This window comes from Fibroporia radiculosa (genome assembly GCF_000313525.1).
Source record: "Fibroporia radiculosa TFFH 294 genomic supercontigs, scaffold4739, whole genome shotgun sequence".
In the NCBI taxonomy this organism is placed as follows: domain Eukaryota; kingdom Fungi; phylum Basidiomycota; class Agaricomycetes; order Polyporales; family Fibroporiaceae; genus Fibroporia; species Fibroporia radiculosa.
The window spans coordinates 1-12,650 of record NW_012133718.1 but is presented as its reverse complement, the minus strand read 5'-3'; the positions used below and the strand labels follow the sequence as shown (position 1 = coordinate 12,650).

At 52.1% G+C, this 12,650-nt stretch overlaps 5 protein-coding genes across 5 annotated transcripts; 4 read left to right on the top strand and 1 right to left on the bottom strand.

Annotated features, from left to right (window-relative positions):
- Positions 1-221: 221 nt before the first annotated feature.
- On the top strand, positions 222-1,180 carry FIBRA_08908 (uncharacterized protein; the record flags this gene model as incomplete). The annotated part of the gene is made up of 3 exons (XM_012330521.1): positions 222-321; positions 382-548; positions 608-1,180. The coding sequence occupies 3 exons, from the start codon at positions 222-224 to the stop codon at positions 1,178-1,180; spliced, it is 840 nt and encodes a 279-aa protein (XP_012185911.1).
- A 965-nt stretch (positions 1,181-2,145) lies between these two features.
- On the top strand, positions 2,146-2,694 carry FIBRA_08907 (uncharacterized protein; the record flags this gene model as incomplete). The annotated part of the gene is made up of 4 exons (XM_012330520.1): positions 2,146-2,282; positions 2,331-2,359; positions 2,427-2,444; positions 2,501-2,694. The coding sequence occupies 4 exons, from the start codon at positions 2,146-2,148 to the stop codon at positions 2,692-2,694; spliced, it is 378 nt and encodes a 125-aa protein (XP_012185910.1).
- Positions 2,695-4,176: 1,482 nt separating this feature from the next.
- On the top strand, positions 4,177-5,830 carry FIBRA_08906 (uncharacterized protein; the record flags this gene model as incomplete). Its single annotated transcript, XM_012330519.1, has 5 exons — positions 4,177-4,601; positions 4,664-4,895; positions 4,954-5,089; positions 5,147-5,700; positions 5,762-5,830. 5 exons carry the CDS (start codon positions 4,177-4,179, stop codon positions 5,828-5,830), a joined length of 1,416 nt encoding a protein of 471 aa, XP_012185909.1.
- Positions 5,831-8,978: 3,148 nt separating this feature from the next.
- FIBRA_08905 (uncharacterized protein) lies at positions 8,979-10,240 on the top strand (the record flags this gene model as incomplete). The annotated part of the gene is made up of 2 exons (XM_012330518.1): positions 8,979-10,043; positions 10,094-10,240. The coding sequence occupies 2 exons, from the start codon at positions 8,979-8,981 to the stop codon at positions 10,238-10,240; spliced, it is 1,212 nt and encodes a 403-aa protein (XP_012185908.1).
- A 1,389-nt stretch (positions 10,241-11,629) lies between these two features.
- FIBRA_08904 (uncharacterized protein) lies at positions 11,630-12,294 on the bottom strand (the record flags this gene model as incomplete). Its single annotated transcript, XM_012330517.1, has 4 exons — positions 11,630-11,806; positions 11,829-11,990; positions 12,054-12,180; positions 12,236-12,294. 4 exons carry the CDS (start codon positions 12,292-12,294, stop codon positions 11,630-11,632), a joined length of 525 nt encoding a protein of 174 aa, XP_012185907.1.
- Positions 12,295-12,650: the final 356 nt, after the last annotated feature.

Genomic DNA, 12,650 nt, shown 5'->3' with positions numbered 1-12,650 from the left:
ATTCAACTGCGTCTTTCATCCGTTGCGGCTTGGTCGTTCAGGACAAGCCGCGCTGTATCGAAGCAGATCAACTCAAGGCAGCTGAGAAGGCATCCAAGTCGCAGGCGTCGGATCACGATTCCATCTCGCCTGAGACAGAATGGGGATCGACGCCTCGATATCTGATAGAGGAAGATTTTTTGCCTCTCATCTCGCTGAGAGGCGGCGATAGACCACTGAACATGGTGCATTCCAGGCTATCGACGACAGCGTACGGATGGCCGATCAAGTATGCGCGTTCGTTGAATGAACTCGTCCGTGCTATTCTCGGAGGAGTCATTGGTGAGCCGCCAGGTACATCATGACGAGATGTCGCCAGAAGCTGAAGGATTTATTCAACAGGAAATCGTAATGCGTATCGGCGTGGAGTGTTACACCGTGATGCCAGTATTGGGAACATCCTCATCAAGAGTGATGATGATGGGACTGACGGTGATGGAGTACTCATTGATTTTGACAGCGCTATCATGTTCGAAATGCATCAACCACTGCTCAATGATCCCCCTTCTGTGAGTGTGTTCATTTGACAATCATGGTTGACCTGTCTGATATGTTTGACTGTAACCAGGGGACTCGGCCCTCTATGTCTGCAGAAATACTGGGAAATAGGTATTACTTCAGTGAGGGCGTGAATGAGCAACCTGGAGTAGGCGTTGTCGCCTCAATCGGCGACGACGATAATGAAGATGATGAAGATGATGAAGATGAGTGCAGAGTGGACAATCACGGCGTTCACGGATATGACGAGGTCAAAAACGAAGACGGAAACGATGTCGACGAAGACAAGGACGGCTTGAAGGATGAGGATCATAGTAGTGACGACGAAGAGGACGACGAGGGAGACAAACGTTTGGCAGCTGTCCATGGCCCACCTCACAGCGTCATTCACGACCTTGAAGGTTTCTTTTGGGTGCTTCTCTGGGTCTGTATCTCGAGAAGTGGCCCAGCTACCTGTCGCAAGCAACTGAACGACCCCGATCCATCATCAATGTTCTATCGAGAGTGGTCAAGTCTTTTCGAGGGAGATAGTGTGGTCATGAAGATGCTCACCATGACCAAATCCCGAACAGCATTCGTGACATGGCTCACACGCTTCCTTCCGAGTTACCATAAGCCGCTCACACAGCTTCTAGCTGACTGAAGAGACATTACCCAGAAAGCGTACCAGGAGCATAGGTACGACGATGCGGAGAGCCTGTATGCTGCTTTAATGACCACACTTGAACACTACAAGGCCAATCCAGTGAAGGTGTCAGATAAAGTACGCTCCAAGTGGGTCCGGGCGCAATGTGCGGAAGATCGACGTCGGAGGCAAGACGTAAGAAAATGGGAAGCATCTCCCGTCGCAGACAGGTCGGCGACTGCATCGTCATGCAGGGACCGGCGCCATGTCAGCGAGCCTGAATCGCCTGCCCCAAAACGCCGCAAGAGACTGTCTGGAGGTGGCTTGGGGAATACTTCTACCCGCCAGGGATAGATGGGCGGATGTTTACGTCTCCGTATCACACGCAACATCAGCCGTGCTGCTTTGAAGACACTTGCTGTGTTGTCGCCACTCGCGTAGTTTATATGCATGATCTACGGGGGATATTCAGTCAGTTGCTTCACGTCGTAACTGGCTCACCTCGATGTATGTATAATGTGAGTATGAAAGGATGGATCTTAGAAGTTAGAGAACACTAAACCGTAGAAATGAAATAAGCCATCTGTGATTGAGAGACGACGACCGGGGCTACTCGGTAGTTGGATTCTCCGTCGCTCGTCTAATGATTAAAATTATAAAAATTATCATGATGCTGAGACAGTGAAGTCGACGAGATTCCACCGACGTCACAGTCGCGCCAGGAGTCACAATTGTGACACGTGTGGCGACGCGTACCTGGTCACGCCGAGGTTCATAGATGACGTCACGGTCATGATAGCTTGCTCCTCCCGCCGGCTGTGGGACTTGGCGACTGTCCTGCAGACCGTCGTCATGTAATTCGGCGCCAACTCCTCTCTGTCGCATATATAGGGGCTCCATATCTGCCAGCCCTTCCAGCTCCCCTTAACACCTTTTCTCGCATTTAACGACAACGCGCACGGAAACATTAATCCCAGTATATCATGACCACCAAACAAGCATATGGCGCGACGGACAGCGCGCCCGTAGCACCGACGTCCACAGTCACTGGTCCCAATGCACCAGTACACAGGAGAGCGGTGTCGTCTCCGAGCGACGTGATTCTCTACTTCCTCGCTATGTGAGATACTCTACCAACCGCCCATTCGTGACATTAATTTACGTCCAGTTTCATTCCTCCATTGGCCGTATTTTTCAGTGCGTTCCACCTGATTTGAATCGCGATCTTCATTGCCCTCTGATCACTTACGTTCTTGTCGGGCAGAGCGCGGCTTCGCGGCTGGTGAGTCTCTCCGCCTGCGCGATTTCATTTCGCAACTAAAGCTTTATCTGCGTCAGACTTTTGGATTAATATCTGTCTCTGGATTCTCGGGTGGATTCCAGGCATCCTCCACGCGTGGTATGTATACTCCTTGTCTTCAATGTGGCGTCATCTTGATCTTCGGTATCGCAAGGTGGGTAATCTCCCGGAGCGAGGGCGCGATGTGATAGGCATGGATCACCACTTCCTATCAGTACCTACTGTTCAGTGATGTTCAGTGATGGAGCGCTATGTTATTGCCAATTCACATATGTCTAGGCCTCAGACATAATATACTACTGTAATTCCTGAGTAGCAGAATTCTTAATCCTGTCCTGGCTGTGAATTCTATAGTGACAAATAACTCTTCAAAAATTCGTACCGGTCGCATCGAGGAATACATGACTTGCAAAGGAGGCATTCGTCTACAATGCCCAATACCAAACATGTGCGCCTCTCCGAGTAAGGTTCGCTCATCCTGTCACCAGCCGCGCGCAATGTCAGCCACCCTGTGGCTGACGGCCGCCTCGTGGGAATGGTTATGGCCAGTTTTGGTCGAATGGCCAAGCGACCGGCACAACATTGGTTCATTCAGTCTGGTCTGGATGATCTATGATACAGTGTTCTATAGATTGAAAGACTATACCTCAACCATACCTACTGAACAGGATTTCATGCGTGGTTGCGCATCACCTGGAGAATGGATCTGACGGGAGGAGCATGATATCCAATGCCATCGTTATCGATACTGGACCTCATTATCTAGGACATGTCCCTTTGGACCAGGAAGCGCGCATGAGTGACACTAATGAGGCTGTACTTCTCTGGCCCAAACGTAGATAGGCTGCACCATCTTCATTTTCCGAAATCGTCGTGTACTACGGTCCCTGTACGTCACCCGTCCTTCTTCGCGGTGATCTTGTTCTTGCATTTTTGTGCAGGCACTTCATCCGCCCGGACGTACCTGCATTATTGCCCATCTAGGTTCTAGGGTAACGAGATACCCATAGATAACGGGTGCATCCGTTGTGAGACTGCCAACTGCGATTGACACTGGTGGAAGAGCCTGAGGCGGATGATTACTAGACATACTCATGCGTCGAGCGTGCTACCGGACTGTGGTAAGTCGCGACATGATCTAGCTTGGTCATACTTGTTCAGTTCTATGTAGTACCCTCCGACATGTCGGAGCTGATTAGGACGACCTAAACCACGAGTGTGCCGGCAGCTTCGGCAGCGGCGACGACATTCGCGCTTTGCATGTTAATCACTCTCGGATACATGAGCAGAAATTACTCAAGATTCGGGTGAGTTATGAGACCGTAGATGCCATTACACTAATGGTATCTGTAAATACGCAAGTAATGTTCCCGCTCGTTGCTCGACAGAGTTATCTCGTCCAGGTTTCAGTCTGTCTCTCGTGAATGCTTGAGCAATTATGGGTTGGGGCAGTGTAGCCTAGTTAAGTTTCGATCACCTCTTGCGGCCAGTTGATTGTGTCAAAGTTGAGAATTATCTTATCTAGATCTGATCCAACGTTTGAAGTACATGAAACACAGGGTTACGCGCGAGGCATCAACATACTTACTGCCACAGGTGCCTTTGCATCTGATCGGGCGCACTGCTGCCTGTCAGCATATTTAAGCTGACAGAATGCGCTTATTTGTCGCATCTCCGATATCCTGAAGGCACACTTTCTCCCTGCTTTCTCGCAATGTCGACAAGCACTTCTTACGGTGTGCCATATAAGCCCAAGACACCAATAGTAACGACCTTCGATGACCTTCTACTTCAGCTGGATGACATTCGCTACATCCGCGTACAATGGGCTGATCCGGCCAATATTGTCCGCTACAAAGTCCTGTCCCGCTCGTACTTTGTGAAACTTCTGCACTCATCGCGCCCCAGTATCACTATGGCGTCTCCTGCCTGGTTTTCTGCCGGTTTGGCATTCGTCCCAGACCCCGATCTGATGTTCAACGAGTGGCTGTATGTCTTTGACCCTAGCAGCTTCCGGAAATGTACCTATGCCCCGGGCCATGCCACGATCATGGGCTTCCTCGAACATAAGACGCCCTCTCCCTCCGGCGGCGTCACATTGGATGTATGCCCACGAACGATGCTCAAACGTATCGTTGAGTCAGTACATTCCCACCTAGTCCATCCAAGGCGAGTGCGAGGTGCTGACAACGAATTCGCAGCGATGCGCAGACCCTAGCAGGAGTCTCCTTTCTGGCCGGCTTCGAGTCCGAATTCATGTTGCTCAGCGCGACATCGCCAGAACCTGTCTTTGTCAATACAGCAGAATGGTGCTACTCGCGCAAGATACCTGCTCATTCCGCAGAAGCAGCAGCGCTCGAAGAGATCGCCGACAAAATCGTGGAGTCTGGAATCGAGCTCCAGATGTTCCACGGAGAGGCCGGTCGAGGGCAGGTGCGCGCGTGGAGAATTACAGTCGAGCTTTCCGCTAACTTTGAACCTGGTCTGGTAGTACGAGATAGTGACAGGTCCCATGTCGCCGCTGGAAGCCGCGGATGCGCTGGTTTACACTCGTGAGCTCACCTACAGTGTCGCGAAAAAGCACGGTTTGCATGCAACGTTCGCCCCACGTGTGAGTGCACACGACTGTGAGTTTGCGTCCACCACCCCGCTATAACTGCTATCAGACTGCTAATGCGGCGCAGTGTGTAACGGTGCGCACTTGAACCTGTCCGTGCACACAACGAAACCCGACGAGGCCCGCGCGGCGGACGCAGCCTGTGCCCCCACGCTAACCCCCACCGAGCGATCTTTCCTCCAAGCCCTTCTGACGCATCTGCCAGCAATCTGTGCACTCATTATGCCTGTTTCAGCGTCGTACGAGCGCACTCGGGAACATATGGTTGCAGGCGGCCCATACGCATGCTGGGGCACGAATAGCAGAGAGGCAGCCGTGCGGCTGTGCGGCGCGCCTGGAGACCATCGTTTCGAAGTTCGACACCCAGATGCCGCAGCAAACCCTTATTTAGTTCTTGCAGGAGTGCTGGGGGCTGGCCTGCAGGGTGTGAAGCAGGGTGCGCTCCTGACATTCGCAGACATCCAGAAGCCGTTGGCCCAAATGACTGAGGAGGAGAAGAACAGTCGTGGGATCGCGGTTCCGACGACGATTGTAGACGCCAGAAAGCGATTCCAGGAGGATTCGTGTGTCAAGGAGATGTTTGGGGATCATTTTGTGAACAAGTACGTCGCAGTGAACGAGGTGAGTACGCTATCGCCTATGACAAGGTTCTGTGGATGCTGAGATGGCATCGCGTCTGTAGATTCTTGCACAGTATGTAAGCGCAGAAACGGAAGAAGCGAGTCTTGCACGTCTAGCGGGAGTGTACTAAGCACCAACCTTCAGACTGGATAAACATAAATATATAGGCGCTCTGTACTATCTGTATTAACGAATCTTGCGAACTTGCCACTGCGCGAGTGAGTGCAGCATGTTCCGCCCCCTGATACAATTTCTTTCGACGCCAGTGGGGCCCTCCCACACGGACATTGCTCGTCCCTCTCGCGTGCAACGCGATGCTGTTGCTCCGAGTCCGCTCCTGCGCCGGGTTCAGCTCACCACGGGCAAAACGCGGTGTCCGATCGTCGAGGATGTGCCAGACCTGCGCCAAAAGAGGTCGCATTTTCACTTGATTTTCTGAGCTCGGGCATTAGATATCACATCTGGACATCGAACATGACAGATCGCTAGCCTTCGAAGTTGGTCCACTTGCCATGTTCTTTGCATGTAAAGTCCAGCCAACTTGAAGTGATCGCGCTTCGAGCAGTGCAGAAAAATGCGATCTCTCGCGGCAAGTTTTCTGACGCATGTTCGACCGCCGGACTTCGTCAGTCGGCCACGGTGACCACTGACACATGTATTGAGCTATCATACTGCGACCCGGAGCACCGGAGCACCGGAGCTAACATAGACATAGGCCGGGCCCGCGCCGACTGGCGTCTCCTCGCGCGCAACGTACCGCCGCGACGCCGTCTGCCCGCACCATCTCATGTAATGCGATTCCGCCTACGCTCCGTTCAGCACCCCAGTGCGACCAGGATTTGACTCCCTTGATCGGCCGGGCCTGACAGGGACAATAACAACTCTGCACCATGCAGCTGCCTGACTGTCGGCGCAGCTGGCATTGGCTTCGTGCGTCCTTGACTATTGGTTCCTCAGAGTGAGTCTCACTATAGGACCCCAAATACGTGCCATCGCATAATGACGCTGTGTTGAGCCCTCAGCAGCAGCGTGTATTATCCACAATATTCTACTCCACATATCCTTCTGTCACGCAAGCATCCAACTCGTTGCGTGGCTAACAATCAGTCGAGCGCGTCGAGGAGCGCACGCGCGAACAGTGCTCGCCTGTAGGCGTACGGGCTGTTCCCACTTTCTTGGGGTGCCTTTTTGAAACTGTCCCTTGGCGGAGGTCTTCCGCCATTTTGCATCAATGCTCCATTCCGCTCGGTCCAGGCTGCCCGGCTAATCTGGGCCTCTTTTAACAACTTCCGACTCCTATTCGCCTTGGTTCCCTGCCATCGCATATGATACTCAGCTTACACTGATGTGCACATCGCAGAATAATATGAAATACTGACAGGAACTATGCTCAACAAATGCGTCGCCGGAGGAAAGTCTCGTCTCGCTGCCCGTCTTGTCGAGATCTCAGCGTCGTCTCCGCGCACATAGAGACCATCATAGTAAGAGGTAGGGATAGCACTGCATAACAATAATGAGCCTCGGGCCTGGCGGAAAAGTCGGAAATCTCTACATGCCTGACAAATATGGGAGCAGCAACGGCCGCAGCGACGAAGACAACAGTGGTGGCACGCATAGTAACGTTTAAACTGATCAAGTCGTGAAATTGGAGTCGTTAAACGGGCGTCGTGAAGGGCAAGCAGGAGAGAGCCAGGCGGATCAAGCTGTGTGGGTATTAGTGAAGGCATTGGTTCATCAGCACCACAGGACGGCTCACTATCCAGTACTTGAGCTTGAGGCTGCTTGACGGCACACACAGATCAACTGAGGGCTGGAGGACGAGAGAGGGGATAGACTCGACTTTTATATGAGGACGTGTTTGTTTACATACGATCTGGTGACGCAGATTCTCCAACTTGTCGGAGAGGTAGGCCGTCTGTTAAGCGTCTGTATTTACATATTTAGGTTTTATCGCAATCACCGACGAAAATTGGGCGGTCGAACATGTCGATCGGAAACCTCTAACTTGTCGGCGATGACCCAGGGCCGCCTGTTTTGCGTGTGTCTTTCCGAACGTACGATCACAGTAGCAATATGTAAGCACTGGTTTCAGACATGTGTCACTTTTATACAGCATTTCAAGGTATGTACCGTTGAGTGTGTAATACACCAATAATAGTGGCCTAATAAATCCTCTCAGTGGAGGACGTGTTTGTTTACATACGATCTGGTGACGCAGGTCCTCCAACTTGTCGGAGAGGTGTTATACCCTAGGCCGCCTGTTAAGCGTCTGTATTTCCATATTTAGGTTTTAGCGCAATCACTGACGAAGTTCGGGAGTCGAACATATCAATGTGAAACGTCCAACTTGTCGGAGAGGACCCAGGGCCGCCTGTTTTGCGCGTGTCTTTCCGAACATACGATCACAGTAGCAATCTGTAAGCACTGGTTTCAGACATGTGTCACTTTTATACAGCATTTCAAGGTATGTACCGTTGAGTGTGTATTACACCAATAATAGTGGTCTAATAAACTCTCTCAGTGTATAATGACCATTCAACATCGACTTTATAACTACCGGGCGCAAAACACAGTGTTCGGCCGTCGAGCATGTGCCGGACATGCATTTTCACTCAATTTTCTGAATCCGAGCATTGGATATCACATTTGAGCACCGAACATGGTGGTTCAGTAGCCTCTGATTGGTCGCCTGTGGACAAAATGATGTCCGCGCATTGCCAAGTGTTTACACTTGAACTTCGAACCAGGGATCACATATCTTCCTCTCATATAGGGACCCAGGAAAGCATCACCCCAACGTCAAGCGATAAAAGCAAAGCAAGCACACCGTCCGAGGAAAACGTGAGAGCAAGTGTCAATCGTCATAATGTGAAGTGACACCGGAATGATAGAAAATAAATAATGATGAGAGTGGGATTCGAACCCACGCCCTACACGGACCAGATTACATATACCTTAGTCTGGCGCCTTAGACCGCTCGGCCATCTCACCAATCTCAGGAATGGCAGGCGTCTGCATCCTGGCAGCGTGCAATACGCAGAAGTTGGCGCGTACCTTTTCTCGCCCACGCCGACTCTATCTTACCCTCAAGCTAACGTTGCGCTGTCCCCGCCGACACTTCTGTCCATTCAAAAAGTGCGGGTCCACATTCTGGCAACTAATTCAAGATGCTAACATGTTCTACCACAGGGCCCGTATATTTCTGTTGCCACGAAGCTTTCCAGTGACCCAGACTAGCTCAGTTAGTAACCGCCTCTAGTATCCCGAACATCCTAGACATGCCGTCGCCCCCCAAGCCCTGGGAACGAGCTGGTGGAGTGGTTGCATCTGCACCAGTGCCGACATTGACGACCTCTACTCCAGCACCAGCAACTAGCAACACAGCGTCTGCCCCCTCCGCCCCTTCTCCCTCATCATCTTCGTCCGCACCCCCTTCCATCCCCACTCGCCCCGCCGCACTGTCAAATACCTCAGCGCTCACGAATCCCAACACCGGCTACGCCGCTCCCTACTCCTCATACAGCCCCTACAATCGATTCGGCGGCAATTCGTATTCGTCCTACGGGATGAACAACATGTACGGCGGGATGGGGTACGGCGGGATGGGCGGGATGGGGGCGATGGGTGGAATGGGTGGCATGTACGGCGGGTACGGGTCGTACGGCATGGGCGGGATGTATGGTGGCATGCCCGGCTACGGGATGCCCGGTGGGGCATTCGGCGCCGACCCCTCGCAGCCGACGCTTACGCAGACACTCGAGGGCGCGACGCAGCACACGTTTGCTCTCTTGCATTCCATCGTGCAGACCTTTGGCGGCGTTGCGCAGATGCTCGAGAGCACGTTCATGGCGACGCATTCGAGCTTCTTCGCCATGGTCGGCGTCGTCGACCAAATCGGCCAGCTGCGCGCCGCTCTCGGGAGCGTCCTCGGGCTATTTGGCCTCGTGCGCTGGCTTCGCGACCTTCTCACTGGCCGTCGCTCGGGCGGCGCGATGCAGGGCGAGTTCAGGGACTTTGTTAGCGGCCGCCCCGTGCAGCCGCAGAGCCAGGCCGCCCCGCGCGCAAGCAAGAAGCCGCTCATCATCTTCCTCCTCGCCGTTCTCGGGGTGCCGTATGCGATGCACAGGCTCGTGCGTGCGCTCGTAGCGCGGCAGCAGGCGCTGGCGGAGCAACAGCAGGGCGCACTACCGCCGCTCGATCCCTCGCAGCTGACATTTGCCCGCGCGCTCTACCCGTTCGAGCCGTCGTCTCCTGCGGAGCTAGCGATAAAGGAGAATGAGATCGTGGCGATCATGGGCAAGCTGGACCCTGCGACGGGTGCGGAGATTGATCCGAGACTCGAGGTTCGTCGTTTGATATCGACATTCATGGTCATTCCTGATGTCCTGTTCAGGTGGAGGGGAGCGAGTGGTGGAAAGGGCGTACACGCGATGGGCGAGAAGGGTGGTTTCCAAAGAAGTGGGTCCAAGTGCTGGAAAGACGGAAATCTGTCGAGGCTCCTGCATCAAATCCAATCGCGGAAGCGAAAAAACCAGAATGAGCGACCTGGTCCGGTTACTCCTTTCTTTCGTGCGTCCTGGATCTATCCATCATATATGTTATCCATCGCTCTTGGTCCACCGGTAATTGCATCCTTTCTCATGTTCTGCTGTATTAGTACCCGTACTGTTATTCATGTATTTGGATTCACGTGCATTTTGAACCGTTGTTTTCGACAGAATACTGTCACTGTGTTGAGAGTCATTTGACCTAGGTATATGCGTCTCATTTAGGCTCCTGGCGGGATGAAAGGTGCGTCGAATAGACTGCTTCATCCGTCATACTCATCATTTTGACTCGTATGTGCACCAATCAGGTGTTGCACAATATTGTGATGTTCGGTAAATAAATCATCTAAGCGCTAAGATCGCTCGGTGTTGCGTTATCCGTCTGCACAGATATGTCTTGAGATCCTGTTGACATCTCCTGCACGCAGCTTTGTGCACCTCGATTCTCATTTTTTCATTACGCTTCACGATCAGGTCTCATGCGTCTGAATCGTATCCAGGATAAATTCAGCGGACCCAGAACTTTCTGGGCGTGGATCCTGTGCTCTTGAGGAGTCTTTCACTTGCGAGTAAGGGATATACACAGGATGACTGATTCATGAGCGGCCTTGCTTCCGTCAGATTAACCTCTCGCTCCCCTTGGCACACGTTGACGAGACCTGTTAGTAGAAATTACCCTCAGTGTCTGGCCCATCCACCAGTATATTCTAGTCTGAAGACCTTTTTGTCCTGTCAACTTCTGGATCTGCAATCTAGCCACAGCCGTCGCTGCGATGAGGGATAGAGGTATGGCTTCCTTGACGAGACCGCGTGAGCCGACGCCGCCATTGCAGCCTTCTCTCCTGTCGCTTTGTGTATACGAATTTGTTACATACAGCTAAAAGCAAACAAACGAAAAACATTTCGCTGTGGGCTGCGACTGAGACATCTGGAGATTAATGTGAGTGACCGGTCTTGGACGCTGTGTTGACTTGTCAATCTGCCTTGTACTCGATGGACGCGATGTCGCTCATATATACACAGATACCAGGCTCCGGGGGAAACTTGAGCCCATACTACGGCATCACGCATGCGGCCTTCAAACAAGCATCCCAAGTAGCCTTCCGGTTCCTCACTGCTGTTGGACAGTGTCATCCCCGTTCCAAGCGATCCGTCCAGTGAAAGTTGTGATGCTTTCGGGGGAATATTCCGATCTACCCACTGTCTCAGCTGAATAAGCCTCAAGGTTGTTCAGATACACAATGCCGAGAACAAAAGTGGACTCGAGTGCCTTCAAACTCGGACCGTCTCCTTCCTTTCAATCTGAGAGCCAGTCTCGCTACGGGACCACGAAAACGCGCCATCGTATAATGATATTGTATCAAGCCCTCAGTAATAGCGTGTCACTCACGATATCCGTTAATGGCTAAATCAGTCAAGCATATCGAGGAGCGCACGCGCGAACAGAGCTCGGATGTGGTGGTCCAAGTGTTCATGAATCGCTCGTCGTGCATGGGACTACGATCCCAAGAGTCCTCGTAGTCATCTTCAGGACCACGCTCGTCGGGGTGATCGTGTTCCTTGTCGTCTGTTAGAATGCACCCGACCGTTCTCTGCATGGGGCAACGGGGGTAACGGTCGGTTCAAATAATCTAAGAGTGCATCGTGTGAATATGGGGAAGGTGAGTCATCCCTCGCCGGTGACTTGGGTTCTGGTCGTATAAATGGGAGAGTTGCTGGTGGATAAGAGTCCTTAGTTTTCTTCTAAGCATCATAATGGTTAGCACACACGAGCGTTTGCGTTGTATGATAGTCTTATATACGGACTTTTTCTTTTTCTTTAGCCTTCGACAGAAAAGCACCGCGAGCAGAGAGATGAGAATCTCCGTACGGTGAGATCCCAGCACTATCTCCACGCGCATAGAGGCCATCGTGATATGAAGCAGGGGTGGCGCTACATAACAATAGTTGGCCTCGTCCTTACAGACAACTCGGAAAAGTCGACATACCTGACGCCTACGGAAGCGGCAACGGTTGTAGCGATAAAAAAGAGTATAGTGGCACGCATGGTGGTATTCAAACTGATCGAGTTGCGAAAATCGGAAGCCGAGCTGTATGACTGTTAGTGAAAGCATGGATGGAGCAGAACTACAGAGCGGCTCACGATCCAGTCCTTGGGCTGCTATCAGACTTTGGCACACAGATCAACTGGGGGCCGAAGGACAAGAAACAGGATGGGCTGAGCTTTTAGGTGCGGGCGGCAGAATGGCTCAGCCGTTCTAAATTTCGAACACCGCCGCGAAGCCTCGAGATCAGTGTCAATTCATCAAGGAAAGCAGCAAGCGAAATCGAATGATCCGTGTTGGCCATACATAGTGTTGATACGGGTGATGGTCAAGAGCAAAGAGCGAGAAATGATTATTA